Source organism: Thunnus maccoyii, chromosome 5, assembly GCF_910596095.1.
Source record: "Thunnus maccoyii chromosome 5, fThuMac1.1, whole genome shotgun sequence".
Lineage (NCBI taxonomy): Eukaryota > Metazoa > Chordata > Actinopteri > Scombriformes > Scombridae > Thunnus > Thunnus maccoyii.
Window position 1 is genome coordinate 20,035,178 of NC_056537.1, and position 14,521 is coordinate 20,049,698.

The 14,521-nt window shown below is 40.7% G+C and overlaps 1 protein-coding gene across 6 annotated transcripts in view; it reads right to left on the bottom strand.

Annotated features, from left to right (window-relative positions):
- The window catches only part of shank3a (SH3 and multiple ankyrin repeat domains 3a), a 174,236-nt gene that overhangs the window by 143,102 nt on the left and 16,613 nt on the right, over positions 1-14,521 (bottom strand). For all 6 annotated transcript variants that reach the window (XR_006096128.1, XM_042410919.1, XM_042410920.1 and 3 more), the window contains exon 2: positions 11,557-11,990. Coding sequence is in view for 5 of the 6 variants with exons in the window: in XM_042410919.1 (XP_042266853.1) it covers positions 11,557-11,868 (312 nt within the window). In the remaining variant the exon portion in view is untranslated. The remainder of the gene's footprint in view (positions 1-11,556; positions 11,991-14,521) is intronic.

The following is a 14,521-nucleotide window of genomic DNA, read 5'->3' on the forward strand; positions in this document are numbered from 1 at the left end:
CTTACATTGTTTCACAAATGGTTCTCTGTAAGGACAGTGGTGGTTTGGTATGGCTGATATCAAAACACATTCTTGCTTTGCCTGCCTTGCTCTCAGGTATGCGAGAAAATTATCTTGTTTCGACCCTTTTCGCTATTTCTGCTTTATCTATCTTTGGGCAGGACTAGGTGGACAGATGGAGGAGTAGCTAGGAAGGAAGAGGGATAAATGGGAAGTGAGATGAAGATATGGGGACAGGGTGTTACACTGGGTCAAATCTCTTCCTATCTCTCTCTTTGCTCCCTTGAGCAGAGTGCGGTGTTTTGGGCAGATGGAGGTAGGAATATGCTAGCCACGTCTTCTGCCCCTTCTGCCACTGTGAATGAAGCTAAAAATAGCAAACTGGCGACGTGAGAGGCTTTCCAGAGAGATGCCCACCAATCACTGATATAACATTGCATATGTCAATCTGTGTGTGTGAGTGTGAGTGTATTTGGAGGAACTGTCAAACCACAGTAGCATGTAAGACTCAAGTTAGAAGCAGGGAGAAAGACATGACATATGGATGAAAAGGGAAGGAAAATAGAGAGAGGAAGCAGAGAGACAGGAACAAAAAAGGCAGAGATATGATGAAATATATGAAATGTGATAAATAAGTAAAATGAGACATAAAATAATAGCAGAGGAAAAGAGGAAGAGAAAAATATACACACATACATGCACATATATAGGTACATACGTGCAGGTTCATATCAGATTTTATAGAACCAGGGCAGGTTAATATAAGAAGCTACTGGAAAAAAGCATTCATAGAAAAGAGCGCAAAACCATCTGCTGGAATGCTACATGACAAAAAGCTCTATGTTAGGAAATACAGTAAACATGAACAGGAACCATGGATAGGTTGTTTATAGGCATACACAGTCACTATGGATAGGAAGACCAGTATCAACAAACTGATCAAACAACTAGTGAATCAATATTCAAACATGAAATAGAGCCGATGAAAATGATTAGAACTAAAGAGATGTTACAGTCCTTGTAACCACCATACATGGAAAGAATTTGTTTGATCTGAAAGACAAGATATAACCAGTCTCCTTGAAAAACTTAAGGTGTAACGATGAAGACCAGGTCCCAGCTACTGATTAAATACAATGAAATGTCCGTGACTGAGGCCCTGGAGACTGCTAAACAACTGTTCACAGTGCTGGCCAGCCAGAGTAAGACACAACAGAGAAACACAGGCAAAACGACACATGCTCTGATCACGAAAGAACAGTCTACAGTGCAATACCAGCTGCAGTGCAGTAATGGTGCAATAGCAGATCCACCAAGAGCTGAAACTGAGCAGTACTGGAAAAATATATGGGAGAAACAATCATCACACCACAGATGCTCAGTGAGTAACACATTTGAAAGCAGACAGTACAATCCCCCAAAACAGGAACCAGTCACCATCACAACAGGAAAAATACAACACCTGCCACCATGGGCATAGATTTGGGTATGGACAGTAGGGAGATGCCCCTAACAATATCAAGATGTTGCTGGATTGTCCCTACCAATATTTTTACCAATCTCAAACAGTCTATAGCTGCTTTCACTCCACTTAATGTTAAAGGTAAGATCTCTGCAGAGTTGCCAGGTTTGTGTGTTTTTTGCAAAAAAGTGTGATATTATGATAAAGAGTGAAAGAGCAGGATATGGGGGATACTCAAACTAATGATTTGGTAACTCTCATCCTCAAGCTGTATGCATTGTTGACTAAAGAGAATCTGAAGTGGTTAGTATTTATAGTGTAAACTTTCCAAATGTCACAGAATTGAAGACGACTTCACTGGCCAAAACTAAGATCATTTGATATTATTTAATTTCAGGCATTAGGTGTTGTTAACTCATTTGTGATTGTTGCTCAGACACACCGTTTAATTAAACTACTTCATTACTGTTGGTGAAAATTCCTCCCAAAAGCAAATTAAGCAAATCTGGTCCTTTTTTAAAAGAAGAACCAAAGTATCAGCAACAGTTGAACTTAGGTAACAAGAAAGTTCTGTAATCAATCCAAACATTAATCTTTGAAATTAGTGGGAGGAATATTTACTATTTAATGCCATCTCTCACCTTTTCCATGAGTGGATCAAGAGCAGAGTTATTATTGCATATGTGTCATTAAGATACAAACATTATTTATAAGCTAAATCAGCCACAGCTTGTCCAACTGATTTGTTTGTGACTGTCAGGCATCATTTTATGATGTAAATCCTGTAAGCAGCAGCCTGAGCAGCACAGAGACACACAAACAGGTGAACTGCAGCCTCTCAGGTGAGCTCTGATGTCATTGTGAAAGATCTATCCATAAGTTGAATGAAAAATAATACAAATAGAAGTTTTTGAGAGGATTTAAAGATAGGTTTGAGCATCACTGTGGCTCTGTCATGAAACTCCTGAGTTGTGTCGCCCCAATCCCCAAACTGAAAGGACAGAATCTCAGGAGAGGTTTTAAAACCTTACAGCAGCTAGTTACAGAGCAGCACATTACCTACAGGTTTCTATACAAAAAAAAATCTGAAAAATATCATGATACAAGTCTGGTTTCAGGCAAGTCAGCAAATGCATATTCAGTAAAGTAAACATTTTGCAGAGTCAGGCTCTTTATGTGTGTATGTGTGTGAAACACGTGCCTATGAAAGAGAAAACAGTGATAGAGAACACATACACAATCATTTTGGCTGTCTGACAAAAAATGTCCCCACCAGAGTTAAAAGCAAACCCACGCCGATGATGAACTGGGCACCACTGGAGCCTGACTTGATCTTCACCAGAAAGCACTGGATGGACAGCTAATATCTACAGCTGCCCTAAACTAAGGAGACTGTTATAAGAAAAGTTATATCTGCCTGAAGACATTGCCACCACTGCAAGTGACATTTTGACATTTCTAATGTATGTATTTTGCCGGTCCACAACATTTCCTTGATTTGTTCAATCTCATATCCTAAATACATTCATTTTCATCAAAGTTTAAAAGCTATGCAATAAAAGACAAGACAGTAATATGTCTTGTCTTTTAAATAGTAATTTATTCTTTGAACCACTAAATCCAGTTCGGACTAATAACCATCCGATTAAAGGCCCGTATTATCAACTCAAACATTGAACAGTGACAATCCTGTATCATACAGGTAGTTACAAGTCATAGTAAAAAAATTTTGGCCAGTGAAATCTTGGTTGTACATGCACAGATCAACCAACCCATCAATCTATCGAACAACTCTCTTTGATTTGTCTCTTTTTAATCCTTTCTGTTATGTTTTTAGCATTTTGTTTTTTCATGTTTTGTGAAGAACATTGTATTGAATGTTTTTTTTTTATGAAATGTGCTGTAGAAATAAAGTTTTATCATTATTATTATTATTATAGCAGGTATTGGATAAAAGAGATGGCTACAAGAAGCTGAGGGCTCCACAAGCTATCCAAGTACCGTCATAGGTAAGTAAGACAGGTACTCAGCTGTCAGATTAGTGGACAGAACAAGATTCAAAGCCATCACATAAGCCGTACCTGTCATTAGATATCCAGCTGGTAAAGACAGGACCTGGGAGTTGATGATATCAGGACCAAGAAACCAGAAATTATGAATTCTGAACAACTAGATATTTCAAGTGTAGTCCTAGGTGACATCAAAAATCTAACCCAATATCTACGCCTGGTTTAGTTTTAGCTTAAAAAGCACTTCTCAAAAAAGCTCTGTCTACAAATTAATGACGGTGTGCTCGTGTGCTGGAAGAAGAGAGCCTGCAAAACTTAAAACTATGGCAATTGGCTCAGTGTTATTGTTATTGTATTTTGGATGTTTTTATATTGTTTTTTTCCTGCAATGAAACAGCAATAAAATAAGTATAATTAAGTTGTAATTTTAGTTTCTCCTTGCATGCTTTCTTGCACTCTCACTCTATGAAAGGCTGCTGGGTAGATGGTTACATAATAATCATTTAAACATCAATAACATTAAAAACAATTTTTCTATCACTTTTGGAAACTTGTCATAAAGCACAGAGAATTTCATCCAAGTAACATCACCCACAGACTCTATGTTAACTAGAGAGATGAAGGCTTAGTAATCCTCAAGGCCAGTGTCCTGAATGAAACATGAAGCATCCACAAGTATGTCAGTAAAATGGCTCCTGAAAATAAACAGCTGAGAAAAAAAAACTCAAAACAGCAACCGAAAGGGAGAATGTTCGCAGAGAGGGTAGCAGGGGTGCTTTGGAGAGCCAATTCTCTACAGGAGAACATGGTCAGATAAAAGAGGTGGCAAATAATCAACCATCCTACCAAGCAGACACTTGGCACCAGGTCAACAGAAGCAAAATTTAACCACAATAGGCAAGACCATGGTTGCTGACAGTTATAACATGCCACTGAGAGAGTTCAGTCCAAAGTAGTAGCAGGAACAATGTTTACTATATGGCGCAACCAAGTATGTGAGACATTTGCACAAAAAAATAGGCACCTAGTAAGGGCTAGGCCCTACAAGCTGTCTACTTTGGTTTCTCCCAATAAGAGACACCAAAAAGGATGGCTCAGAATGATAAAGCTAAGATCCTGTTGGACTTTCATGACCAGACAAACTCAGATCTCTAGACTTGAGGAGGACATATACCAGCCCAGGTGGGTAATTTTTTTTCCATTTTGTAAGGGCTTTTTCATTTTGTAGCATGATCTACATCACACTCTTATACTTCTGAAAGGCAAAAAGCCTCCTGTGAATGAATAAAGAGAGAAATTTCAATAAAAGGGGCAACAAGAGAATCAAATGGAGAATAAGGATGAATGCAGGTAGAGGGTAGTGGGGCTGACTACTTATGTCAGTGTCTTCCTTTCCTCTCTTGAGAGATGAATGGCACCCATTAGCAGTATTGGGAAGCTGTCTCTTTTTACCCCAATCATAGAAATAGAGTTTTGGAGGAGTTGTATATGATGAATGACAAATGATAAGCATGATCCAAATGAAAAAAAGCACAGTTTTGCAAATAATCTGCCCAACAGTCTGAACAAATTGTGGTATTGACTGCTAATGCAACTGTCCTAAGTCCTTAAGTTGCACAGAGGACTGAGCAACATTTTTATGCAATAATGGACTTGGCTTAGTCTGAATTGACAAGTTGTATGCCGTTGCCATTATGAGACCCCATAATGAATTTCAGATATGCTCAATCACAGGACTACTTCTTAACAAAGTGGAGTTCACAAAACTAAAGACCATAAGTCAAAACTTTCCAAAGAAGTCCAACTTTTCTCAACACTTAGCAGCACTTGACATTTCCACCACCACTGTTTATTTGACTTCACTACTTCACCACCACCAAACGGTAAAAAATACATCTAACATAGAGATGTGATCTTTGAGATCTCCTTTAAATTGCAATCTGACATTTCAATTGAAAACATCATGCCCATCAGTCCAAAGACATACATTCTGTTAAAAAAAAAACACACAATACCAATACTTCAGACTAATTAGCTAACAAAAACACTGTCCAACGTAACAAGCAATGCATTGAAAAGGGAGGTTCGAGGATAAAGCCATATCAGACTTTGGCTTTACCCTACATGAGGCCTTGCTTCTCCCCTCTCCCCTGCTGGAAAGGAAAAGTGGTGCATGGTGTGATCTTTGCATGGGGTTTCATTCTCCTGATCCAGGCTTGAAACACAGCAGGAGAAATGTAATCCTACTTCAGGCAGACTATTCTAGTGTAATCTCCTGCTCACTCAGAGTCCACACAAGTCACTTTTGACTGCTCCATAAAAGATTCAAACTGTCAGAGTCTGGCCATCTGTCATCTGCCTCTCTGTTTGTCTGTCAGACTTTTAGGCTGCTTTTCTGTTTGTCTTTTCGTCTTTCACTACACTACTGTGTGCTGCGCTGTATCTGTTCTTGCCTGTTTGTCCATATATTAGAATCATGTGACTCATTGAAAGTGAAACTAGTGATCTGATGAGTGTCTTTACAGTGCATAAGCACATTAAGGAAAGTCCCTTGGCAATGGGATTAGGAGTTGTGGGCATGTGTGCATGTTTGTGTGTGTTAGTGTGCATGTAAATAGGGTTGGGTGATAGAGTGAATTCATTAGCTTAATTTTTGTTTTTGCACAATGTGTAAAATGTCTAAATGTTGAAAATCATTTATTATTGAAACATGCACAAAAAGATTACTTGCCATAAAGTATCATAGATGATAGCTGGTTATATGGCTGTGTTGAGTCACGACAGTCCTGTAAACAGTGTAGTGAATAGCTGCACTACACGTGCACCTGCTGCAGTTTACAGGACTGCTGTGACTCCAGGTGGCTAGCTGGTTCTGGCTATCTTATAGTGAATTTAATGGTGGCAGCTGACTCTTGTCATGAAAATTTTTGCATGGCTCACTCAAGAACACACAAAGACACAAGAGAGCATTAAACATTGTTACTTGCTGAAGCAGTTGTAGACACTGTACAATCCATTACACAATCAATAACAATTATACAAATGTCCAAATACAAAAATACAAAACAAAAATACAATTATCTTGTATTTTTGGAGAAAAAGCATGTTGTTTATCCGGCCCTTTACCTAAAGCCAGCCCTTTCTTTAAAGATTGCGAACACAAACAAGACAGCTTTATTCCTCTCCAGAAGCAAAGTTAAAAGCAGTTAGGTCCCTAAATGGACACTTCCACAAACTTTTATACCTTCGTACAAACAAGTATGGTCATACAGATCTGACAGAGACCTAATGGTCAGTCAATAACTTCAAACAAAAACATCCTGTCCACACAGTTTCTAAAAAAACAGGCTTAAGACAGTTTCTCAAACAATAGGCTTAAGGTAAATATATCTCTAGCTAACCCCAGAGGTCAGCAAACAGCCCTCAGATATAAACAAGTTCAAGAGTTCAACTTGCCTAGGAATAGGATTTCTTATACCACAGTGTCACAGTGACATTACTATCACACTGAATTGAGAGCAAACATTGACCATTGAACACTGATTTGTAACATATATAATATATACAAGAATTACATCAAATGATAACCACTATTTAAATCTCTCTTGCACTCTGCTCACAGGGTTTGTGTTTTTTGATGAGGCATCATCTCTGGTTATGAGTGCTGAAATGCTGGGAGTTGACTGAACAGTGTGCAGATTCTGAATTGTACAGTTTGGCTGAATCCAAATACATACTCTCTGGATTTATGGACTAAGGATTTTTGATATACGCACATACCACGTGTTCATCTCTGTGAGGATGCTGGGCGTGAAGTCATAAAAGGTGCTATCAGACGGGACTTAAGACCTCAAGTGTTTCCATGGAGATTAATTGATATTACAGATGCTGTAACTTATTTCAAGTGTTTTTCCGAGTGGTTCTTAATGGCTTCAATATTGGTAACTTATGCATTATATGTGCAGCATCTGCTGCATTACATGGTTGCCACAACAAGTCTGGTCAGAATGCTCATAAAATATTCCAGTTACATGAATTGCTAAACATTGCAAATATTATATTCATATTCTCAAATGAGGACCGTCACATTGTAGATGGACAAAAACCAACCTATGTCCGTCTATCTTAGCAGATTATAATAACCTATTCAAATTATTAAGCATTCAGGATGAATGAATAATCTGCGTGTGCATTGTCAGACCTCACTACATCCATAAACTTATCCAACAAAAGTGAAAAAAGCAAATGTCATCAAAAGTAAATATCGTATTTACTTAAAGCCTGCGGCCCCATTTTGGACATAGGCCACCAACAAAGGCTATCCGGGCATCCCAGGTCCTGGGCCATTTTCTCCAGCTGTCCCAATGTATGGCCTGATCTCTTCACGTCTGCCCCCAGGTCACAGTGCCAGGTGTTTCTTGGTCTTTCTTTTCCCTTGGTCTTTTCCTTTTCTCTTGTGGATTCCAAAAGAGGTCATATCTTGTGGTGCTGGATGCAGGTTTGTGAAGAGTGTAACTAGTCTATCTCCAGCGTCTTCAGAGGAACTCTTCCTCTCCAGGCTGCTGTCTTGATCAATGCCACAGGTACTGGTTGCAGATAATATCTGGCCAGCAAATTAGTAGGATTCTTCTGAGGCAGGTGTTGGTAAATGTCTGTATTCTCTTAATGGTGGTGACAGTTGTTCTCCAGGTGTCTGATCAATACAGCAAAACAGGCTTCACAGTGATGTTGAAGATCCTGATCTTGTCGTTGGTGGTCAGATCTGAGGATCCCCAGACATTTTTCTGCTGATGGAAAGCTACCCTTGCCTCACCAATACAGGCTTTTACGTCAGCATCTGTTCCACCCAGTTTGTCAACAATGCTGCCAAGGTAAGTGAAGGTCTCCACCTCTTCTAGTGCTTCACCTTCCAGCGTGATGGGGGTAAGATTGGCTGTGTTAACCTTAAGGACCTTGTTCTTCCCTTATATTGAGGTCAAGGTGAGCTGAGCTCCCTGCAACCATGTTAACCTCCCTGCAACCCTGTTAGTCTTCTCCTGAATCTGTTGCTGGGTGTGAGAAAGAAGGGCCAGGCCATCGGCAAAGTCAAGGTCATCCGACTGTGTCCAGAGTGTCCACTGGATGCCGTTCCTCTTCTGAGCTGTGGATGTCTTTGTGACCCAGTCTATGGCCAACAGGAACCAGAAAGGTGACAACAAGCATCCTTGCCTCACTCCTGTCTGCACTTGGAAGGCATCGGTGAGTTGCTGATGATGTTAGTGATCTTAGGCACCCCTAAGTGTCTCAGCAGTTTCCAGAGGGTCCGCCTATCCACACTGTCGTACGCCTTCTCATAGCCAATAAACTTGATATAGAGAGGCATGGTCCACTCCAGTGACAGTTCCGAAATAATACACAGCACTGTGATCTGGTCAGTGCAGGATCTGTTCTTGCAAAAGCCAGATTGTTGGTCTCAGAGCTGGAGATCAATGGTGTCTTTCATCCTGTTCAGGAGGACTCTGTTGAAAGTCTCGCTTGAGATGGACAGCAGTGTTATCCCCCTGTAGTAAGAACAGAAACTTAGGTCACCTTTCTTCAGGAGCTTAATGAGGTAGCCCTCTTTCCACTCTGATGGGACTTGCTCCTCATCCCAGATGTTCATGAATAGGGGGTAGAGCAATGCCACGCTGGTCTCGACATCAGCTTTCAATGCTTCTGCCGGAATATCATCTAGCCCTGCAGACTCTACATGATTCTACAAATTCTTTTACATAGTCACATCCATATTGCTGTGAAGTCTGCACAACAAGCCGACACCTTGGAAGTCCAAAGAAACTCCTCTTGAGGCCCAATTTGGACTTGATGGATTATGGATTTGGACAACCCTCGGCACTTGCAGACTTCTTGGGAATGTGCCTGTGAAGTCTGCGAGTTTGCAAGTGCGTTGAAGTCCGAACATTTGGATTCAGCCTGAGCGCCTACCTTCCGAGTATCCAAGACTAACTGGCCAGCTGTCTGCAGATATCAGGCAAACGTTTTGTCAAGAAACACAAACAGCAGCAGCACATGAATTAGTGAATGGATGTTTCTGTCTGTGCTGAAACTGATCATTAAACTGGATGCCTGTGCTTTTCTTAGGTGAAGCATCTGGTAATCTTTGATAATCTTTTATGCATAACGATGACAGCCTTCCAGGTGGTGGCACGTCTTTCATTATTCTTGCTCAACTGTCTTGCACATAATGTCCTAAGAAATATGTTTCAATCTTGCATTTTGCAGGAAAAAAAATATCGATTTATATAATGAATCAACCACAAGTCTATATGATATGTATGTACATACTTGAGTGTGTGTGTGTGTGTGTGTGTGTGTGTGTGTGTGTGTGTGTGTGTGTGTGTGTGTGTGTGTGTGTGTGTGTGCAAGTGTTTGATCTCAATAGAAAAACGTTTTTTGTTCACAGACGGCGATTCTGCAGCACCTTTGGGGAATTCTCTGCTTTCTTTTCAACTGCTCTCCTTTTATTTCCTGTCTTTATTCCTGGCATGCAGTGCCAGAGCCTTGCTAAGATACAATGGGTTATTTCAGCCAAGTAGCCAACAACAATGAGGTAATCAACAATAACAAACACAAAAACAACCTCTTGGCTTTGCCATCAATGTCTAGAGAAAGAATTAAAAGGACACTCAAACTAAGCCACCTATAGAGAGCCAACGGAGCACCTGAGCACAAGTGTGCATTAACAGGCTGTAAATGTAATCAGCATTTTGCTATACCATTAGAGATGTCTCCTGTGGAAATGTGAGAGCAGAACAGGAGTGAGTAGGGGACTGTTGACACGGAGGCACATCAATAAAAAAGCTTAATGCTGTGTTGTTACATAGAAATTGTCACATGGTATCTTACTAACAGTCTGATCTTATATGTGCTACTGAGAGGAGCCAGGCAGAGATGGACAGAGAGAGAATACATGGGGTTAAATACATGTTGAATTGATACCACTTCATTTCATTCTACAGCCAATGGAGGGTAAAATGTTTCATCTTCTCTGCGTTTATGTGCAGTCCCAGGCAATCACCCTCTATTCAAGATAATTTTAACTCATGACTTTACATGACATTTTAATGTGAATAGTGTCCTTACTTTAAAGAATGAAGTACTTGCTTAGAAAGACAAAGCTAAAAGAAACACTGCCGGAATAATTAATTAAGAATGGATGTCATTATACACTATAGGATAGCTGTTGCTGAATCCATATTTATTAGCTGAGCAGACATATTAATGAAATAAACTTATCTCAGATCTGGAAATTTGCACTGTGCCACCTTCTGCAGCAAATAGATGCAGACACAGATGCAATTCGGTATGCATTTCGTGCAGAGAGGGACAGTTCATGCATACTCTATATTGAAAATTGGAAATAAAGGGAAGAAAGGATCAATGTCACCGGCTAATGGTTCTGCATTTTTTCAGCGGCTGTAATACTACACAGACACAGGCTACATCTTCAGTGGAACTGCAGGGTAACGATTTTATTACGAAGAATGTAGGATTAGATCTCTTGGTCCAACTGGTCACAGAGGAGCAACAGAAAGAAGGAGACAAAGGTTGAGGTAAAGTTTCAGTTCAGGTATAACTATCTTGCATCTCTGCTTTATGTCCTATCAAGGATTTACAATGCCTCTCATAGCCTTCTGTATCCATGATGCCTTTTCTCTTTGGCTCCCCCTCTCCCCGCCCTCTTCCACTCTCACCCTAAGTGGCCAGTTGTCAAAGTCAGCTGAAGTCCAGTTAATGAAGAGGTAGATTTATCAGCGAGACATCAATGGAGGAGGCGGGGGGAGTGGAACCCCAAGACGCCAGCAAGCAAATACAGCCACTAAGTATGCATACCAAAAAAAAGAGAAAGAGAGGGAAAAGAGAAAAAGGGGGGATGGGATGAAGAAAGGCTTGTAAAGAAAGTAAAAGAGAGGGGAAACTGAAGATATTTCAACAGAAACAAAAAGCAGACAGAAGAGGTAGAGAGGACCCAGTCAGAGAGGAAGGGGGAGAGGCAGCTTCCCTCTCTTTTATCCTCTCTCCAGCAGTGGCTACAGAATGAGCTCTTACCGTCTGTTGTAGGTCTGGGATTCCAATGCGGATGACCACAGTGTTGCCTGTCGGTTCCTCCATGGGTGCTCTTGCACTGTGGCTCCGCTCTGCACCGGGACGGAAAGCCAGAACACTGACAGGAACGGGAACGCCGCTGTCCTCTTCCCGGGAGCTGCCGCTGTCAGTGCTGGCCCCCTGGCTGCCGTTTGCTGCGTGTGTGTAAGGGTGTGTGAGTGTGTGTGAGTGTGTGTGTGTGTGCTGCTGCTGCTGCTGGTCCTGCCGTGGAGGGCTGGGTGGCTCATGTTTGCCGGCTGCTGGACGCAGAGGCATGCTCCGTGTTAGGGGCTCGGTCTATGTCTCTCTCTCTCTCTCCACACACACACACACACACACACACCGATGGCTCTCGCTCACACTAAACACACACACCTCTTGCAGCGCGCATCACTTGCCTGGGAGAAAAAAAGAGGCAGGGAGAGAGAAGCAGGGAAGGAGGGTGGCAGAGAGGGAATGGGCAAAGAGGAGGGGGTAATAGGAGATTACAGAGAGATAGAGGGTAAAAACACAAAGAGAGGATAAGTACCAAGGAAACTTGGAACTAAAGAACAGATGCAGACACGAAGCAAGATTGAATGAATAACATTCATAGAATAGTGTAAAATTATTTAACTCCAATCTGTGATTTGCACAAAAGATAATTCTAAGGCAATTAGCATAAAATGAGGCACATTCAATCTCTAAATAGCATAAAATAGATAAAACAAAAACAGAGGACAAGAAGCAGAATGGAAGGAGTGGATTAATCATCATTTCCATAAAAATATTTGGATCTTTGGAATTAACTGAAAGTGTGTTTGAATAGTGTTTCATGGCAGCAGCATTACAGTTCTTCATATGGGATAACAAAAAGGTAGCCTAATTTAAGTTTGATACTTTTATAACATGCTACATAAATCAAATGTAAAATAAATTGAATTCAGCATATGCTAAGGTGGTGATAATGTGACACTGTTGCTGTCACAGTAATAAAAATACTGTTGCTCTAGCTATGGTGCACTGACACTGTGTGACATCAGGAGGGGGGCGGGGGAGGGAGGGTTGTTTGGCCAGATCAATGTTGGACAGGATTTGGCCTTCATGCTATCTATCTGTCGGGGGTGTCGCTGATCAAATGGCTCCCTGGCAAACACAGTGACGCACAGACAGAACAAACTGCCATAAATGTAGATGAGGTTTTCGTGGGAGTTTTTACTCATTGAGGGTCATTCTCGTAGGGGGTGCTGTTTTTATTTTCTGTTTCATCATGCAGGCCCTGTGAAGCCTCGAGACTGGGACTGTGATTAAGGACTAAACAAATAATATCAATCTGACCTTGATCCTGATCCACGTGTGCTCTAAAACAGGCATCCCAAAGCAATCACATATTCTGTTACTGTGATGTTTTCTGCCATGAAGACGTGTTGTTTTTGTGTTGATCAACCAATATGCTTAAGGTTTTGGCCTATGCAGATAATGCTGTCACATTCAATTGAACTCTAAACTAAAGACAACATTGGAAATGTTTATCAGAAAAGATCAATACATGACCTCTGTGTGGTGACAAATACTTAAGGGCTTGAGTGTTGCCATATTGCCAGTTACACAGCCAGTTAAACAAGTGAGCTTCTCATGGAAGGAAAATGTGCCATGAAACATTTGTGGCAGGTCTGTAAATTATTAATTGTGATCTTAAGTCAGTGCTATGCTCCATTGTGTTCCCAGTGCCATCACTGCTCAAGCTGACCCGACAGCCCCAAGACAGCATTTTCTTATTGGGTGGAATTTAAAGCAAGCACTTCAGGGAGAATGCAAGTGATGAAAGCTCTCCAGCTGCTGTTACAAAAGATAATGTAGGCACTTGAGTTGACACACTCATGCAGATATACACTCAACAAGCACTTTATTAGGAACACCTGTGCAATCTAATGCGATCCAACAGCTCTGCCATAAATTCTACTTTTACAAAGTTTATACATTTTTGGTTTGTGTGGCATTGTCAGAAAGGTGATAAATTTACTTTATGTTTATTATTAAGGTTGTAGTGGGTGGTGGTGGTGTACTGGAGTGTGTTATATTGAAAAATGTTACTAATATTTTGTCCACCCCATTAATGTACATGAGGGGGGAAACTATTACTTTATATATAATATAATAATACTTTTTGTTTTATTGTTGTGGCATTCCTTGTTGGGCATATGGCTGGCCTAATGACTGTGACCTAAAACATCTGATCCCACAGCAGTTGTGTGCTAAAATATAATTGCTAACCACTAGCATTATACTCACCAAAAGCCCACTGACTGACTGACTAGCAACAGTAAGGATCTCACCTCGACAGGGGTGACAAATCAAGCCATGGTAACAGGCAGTTATCGAATTACCCAACAAGTAAATAATCCCACTAACATCACAATCCACATCATCTTCAGTCTGACTGGCTGTAGTATGTAACTTAGGTCTGTTGATGACAAGCTAAGTTACAAACTGGCAAGCTAACAAGTGACCATAACTCACTGAGGAGCTGATAAATTAATAAATGCAATTGGGATGTGTCTGATTACATGTGCAGTTAGAATTATGACAAATAATTAATTAATAAAAATAATTCTAACATAAGTTTACTTTGTAATAGTCACCAGTGTTTCCCCTATAATTGCACAGGCCTGGCGGGTTGCCAGGCCAACAAGAACCCCCATCAGGCCAAAAAATATTTTTTTAATGCCAAAAATAACGCCAAATATCATTCATTCGGAAATCAATAGCGTTTAGGAGCCTCTGTGCAGCACTGTTCCAAAATGTGAGCCAACGTCTGTGTTATTGCCTGGGAAACTCTTGGTAGTGTAGCTCCTTTTAAGGAATAGGGCAGTGCATAATGTGCATAGCAAGTGAGTGGTTAAGTGAGAGAGCGAGTGGCAGAAAAGTGACGGTGGATGAATGTAACGGG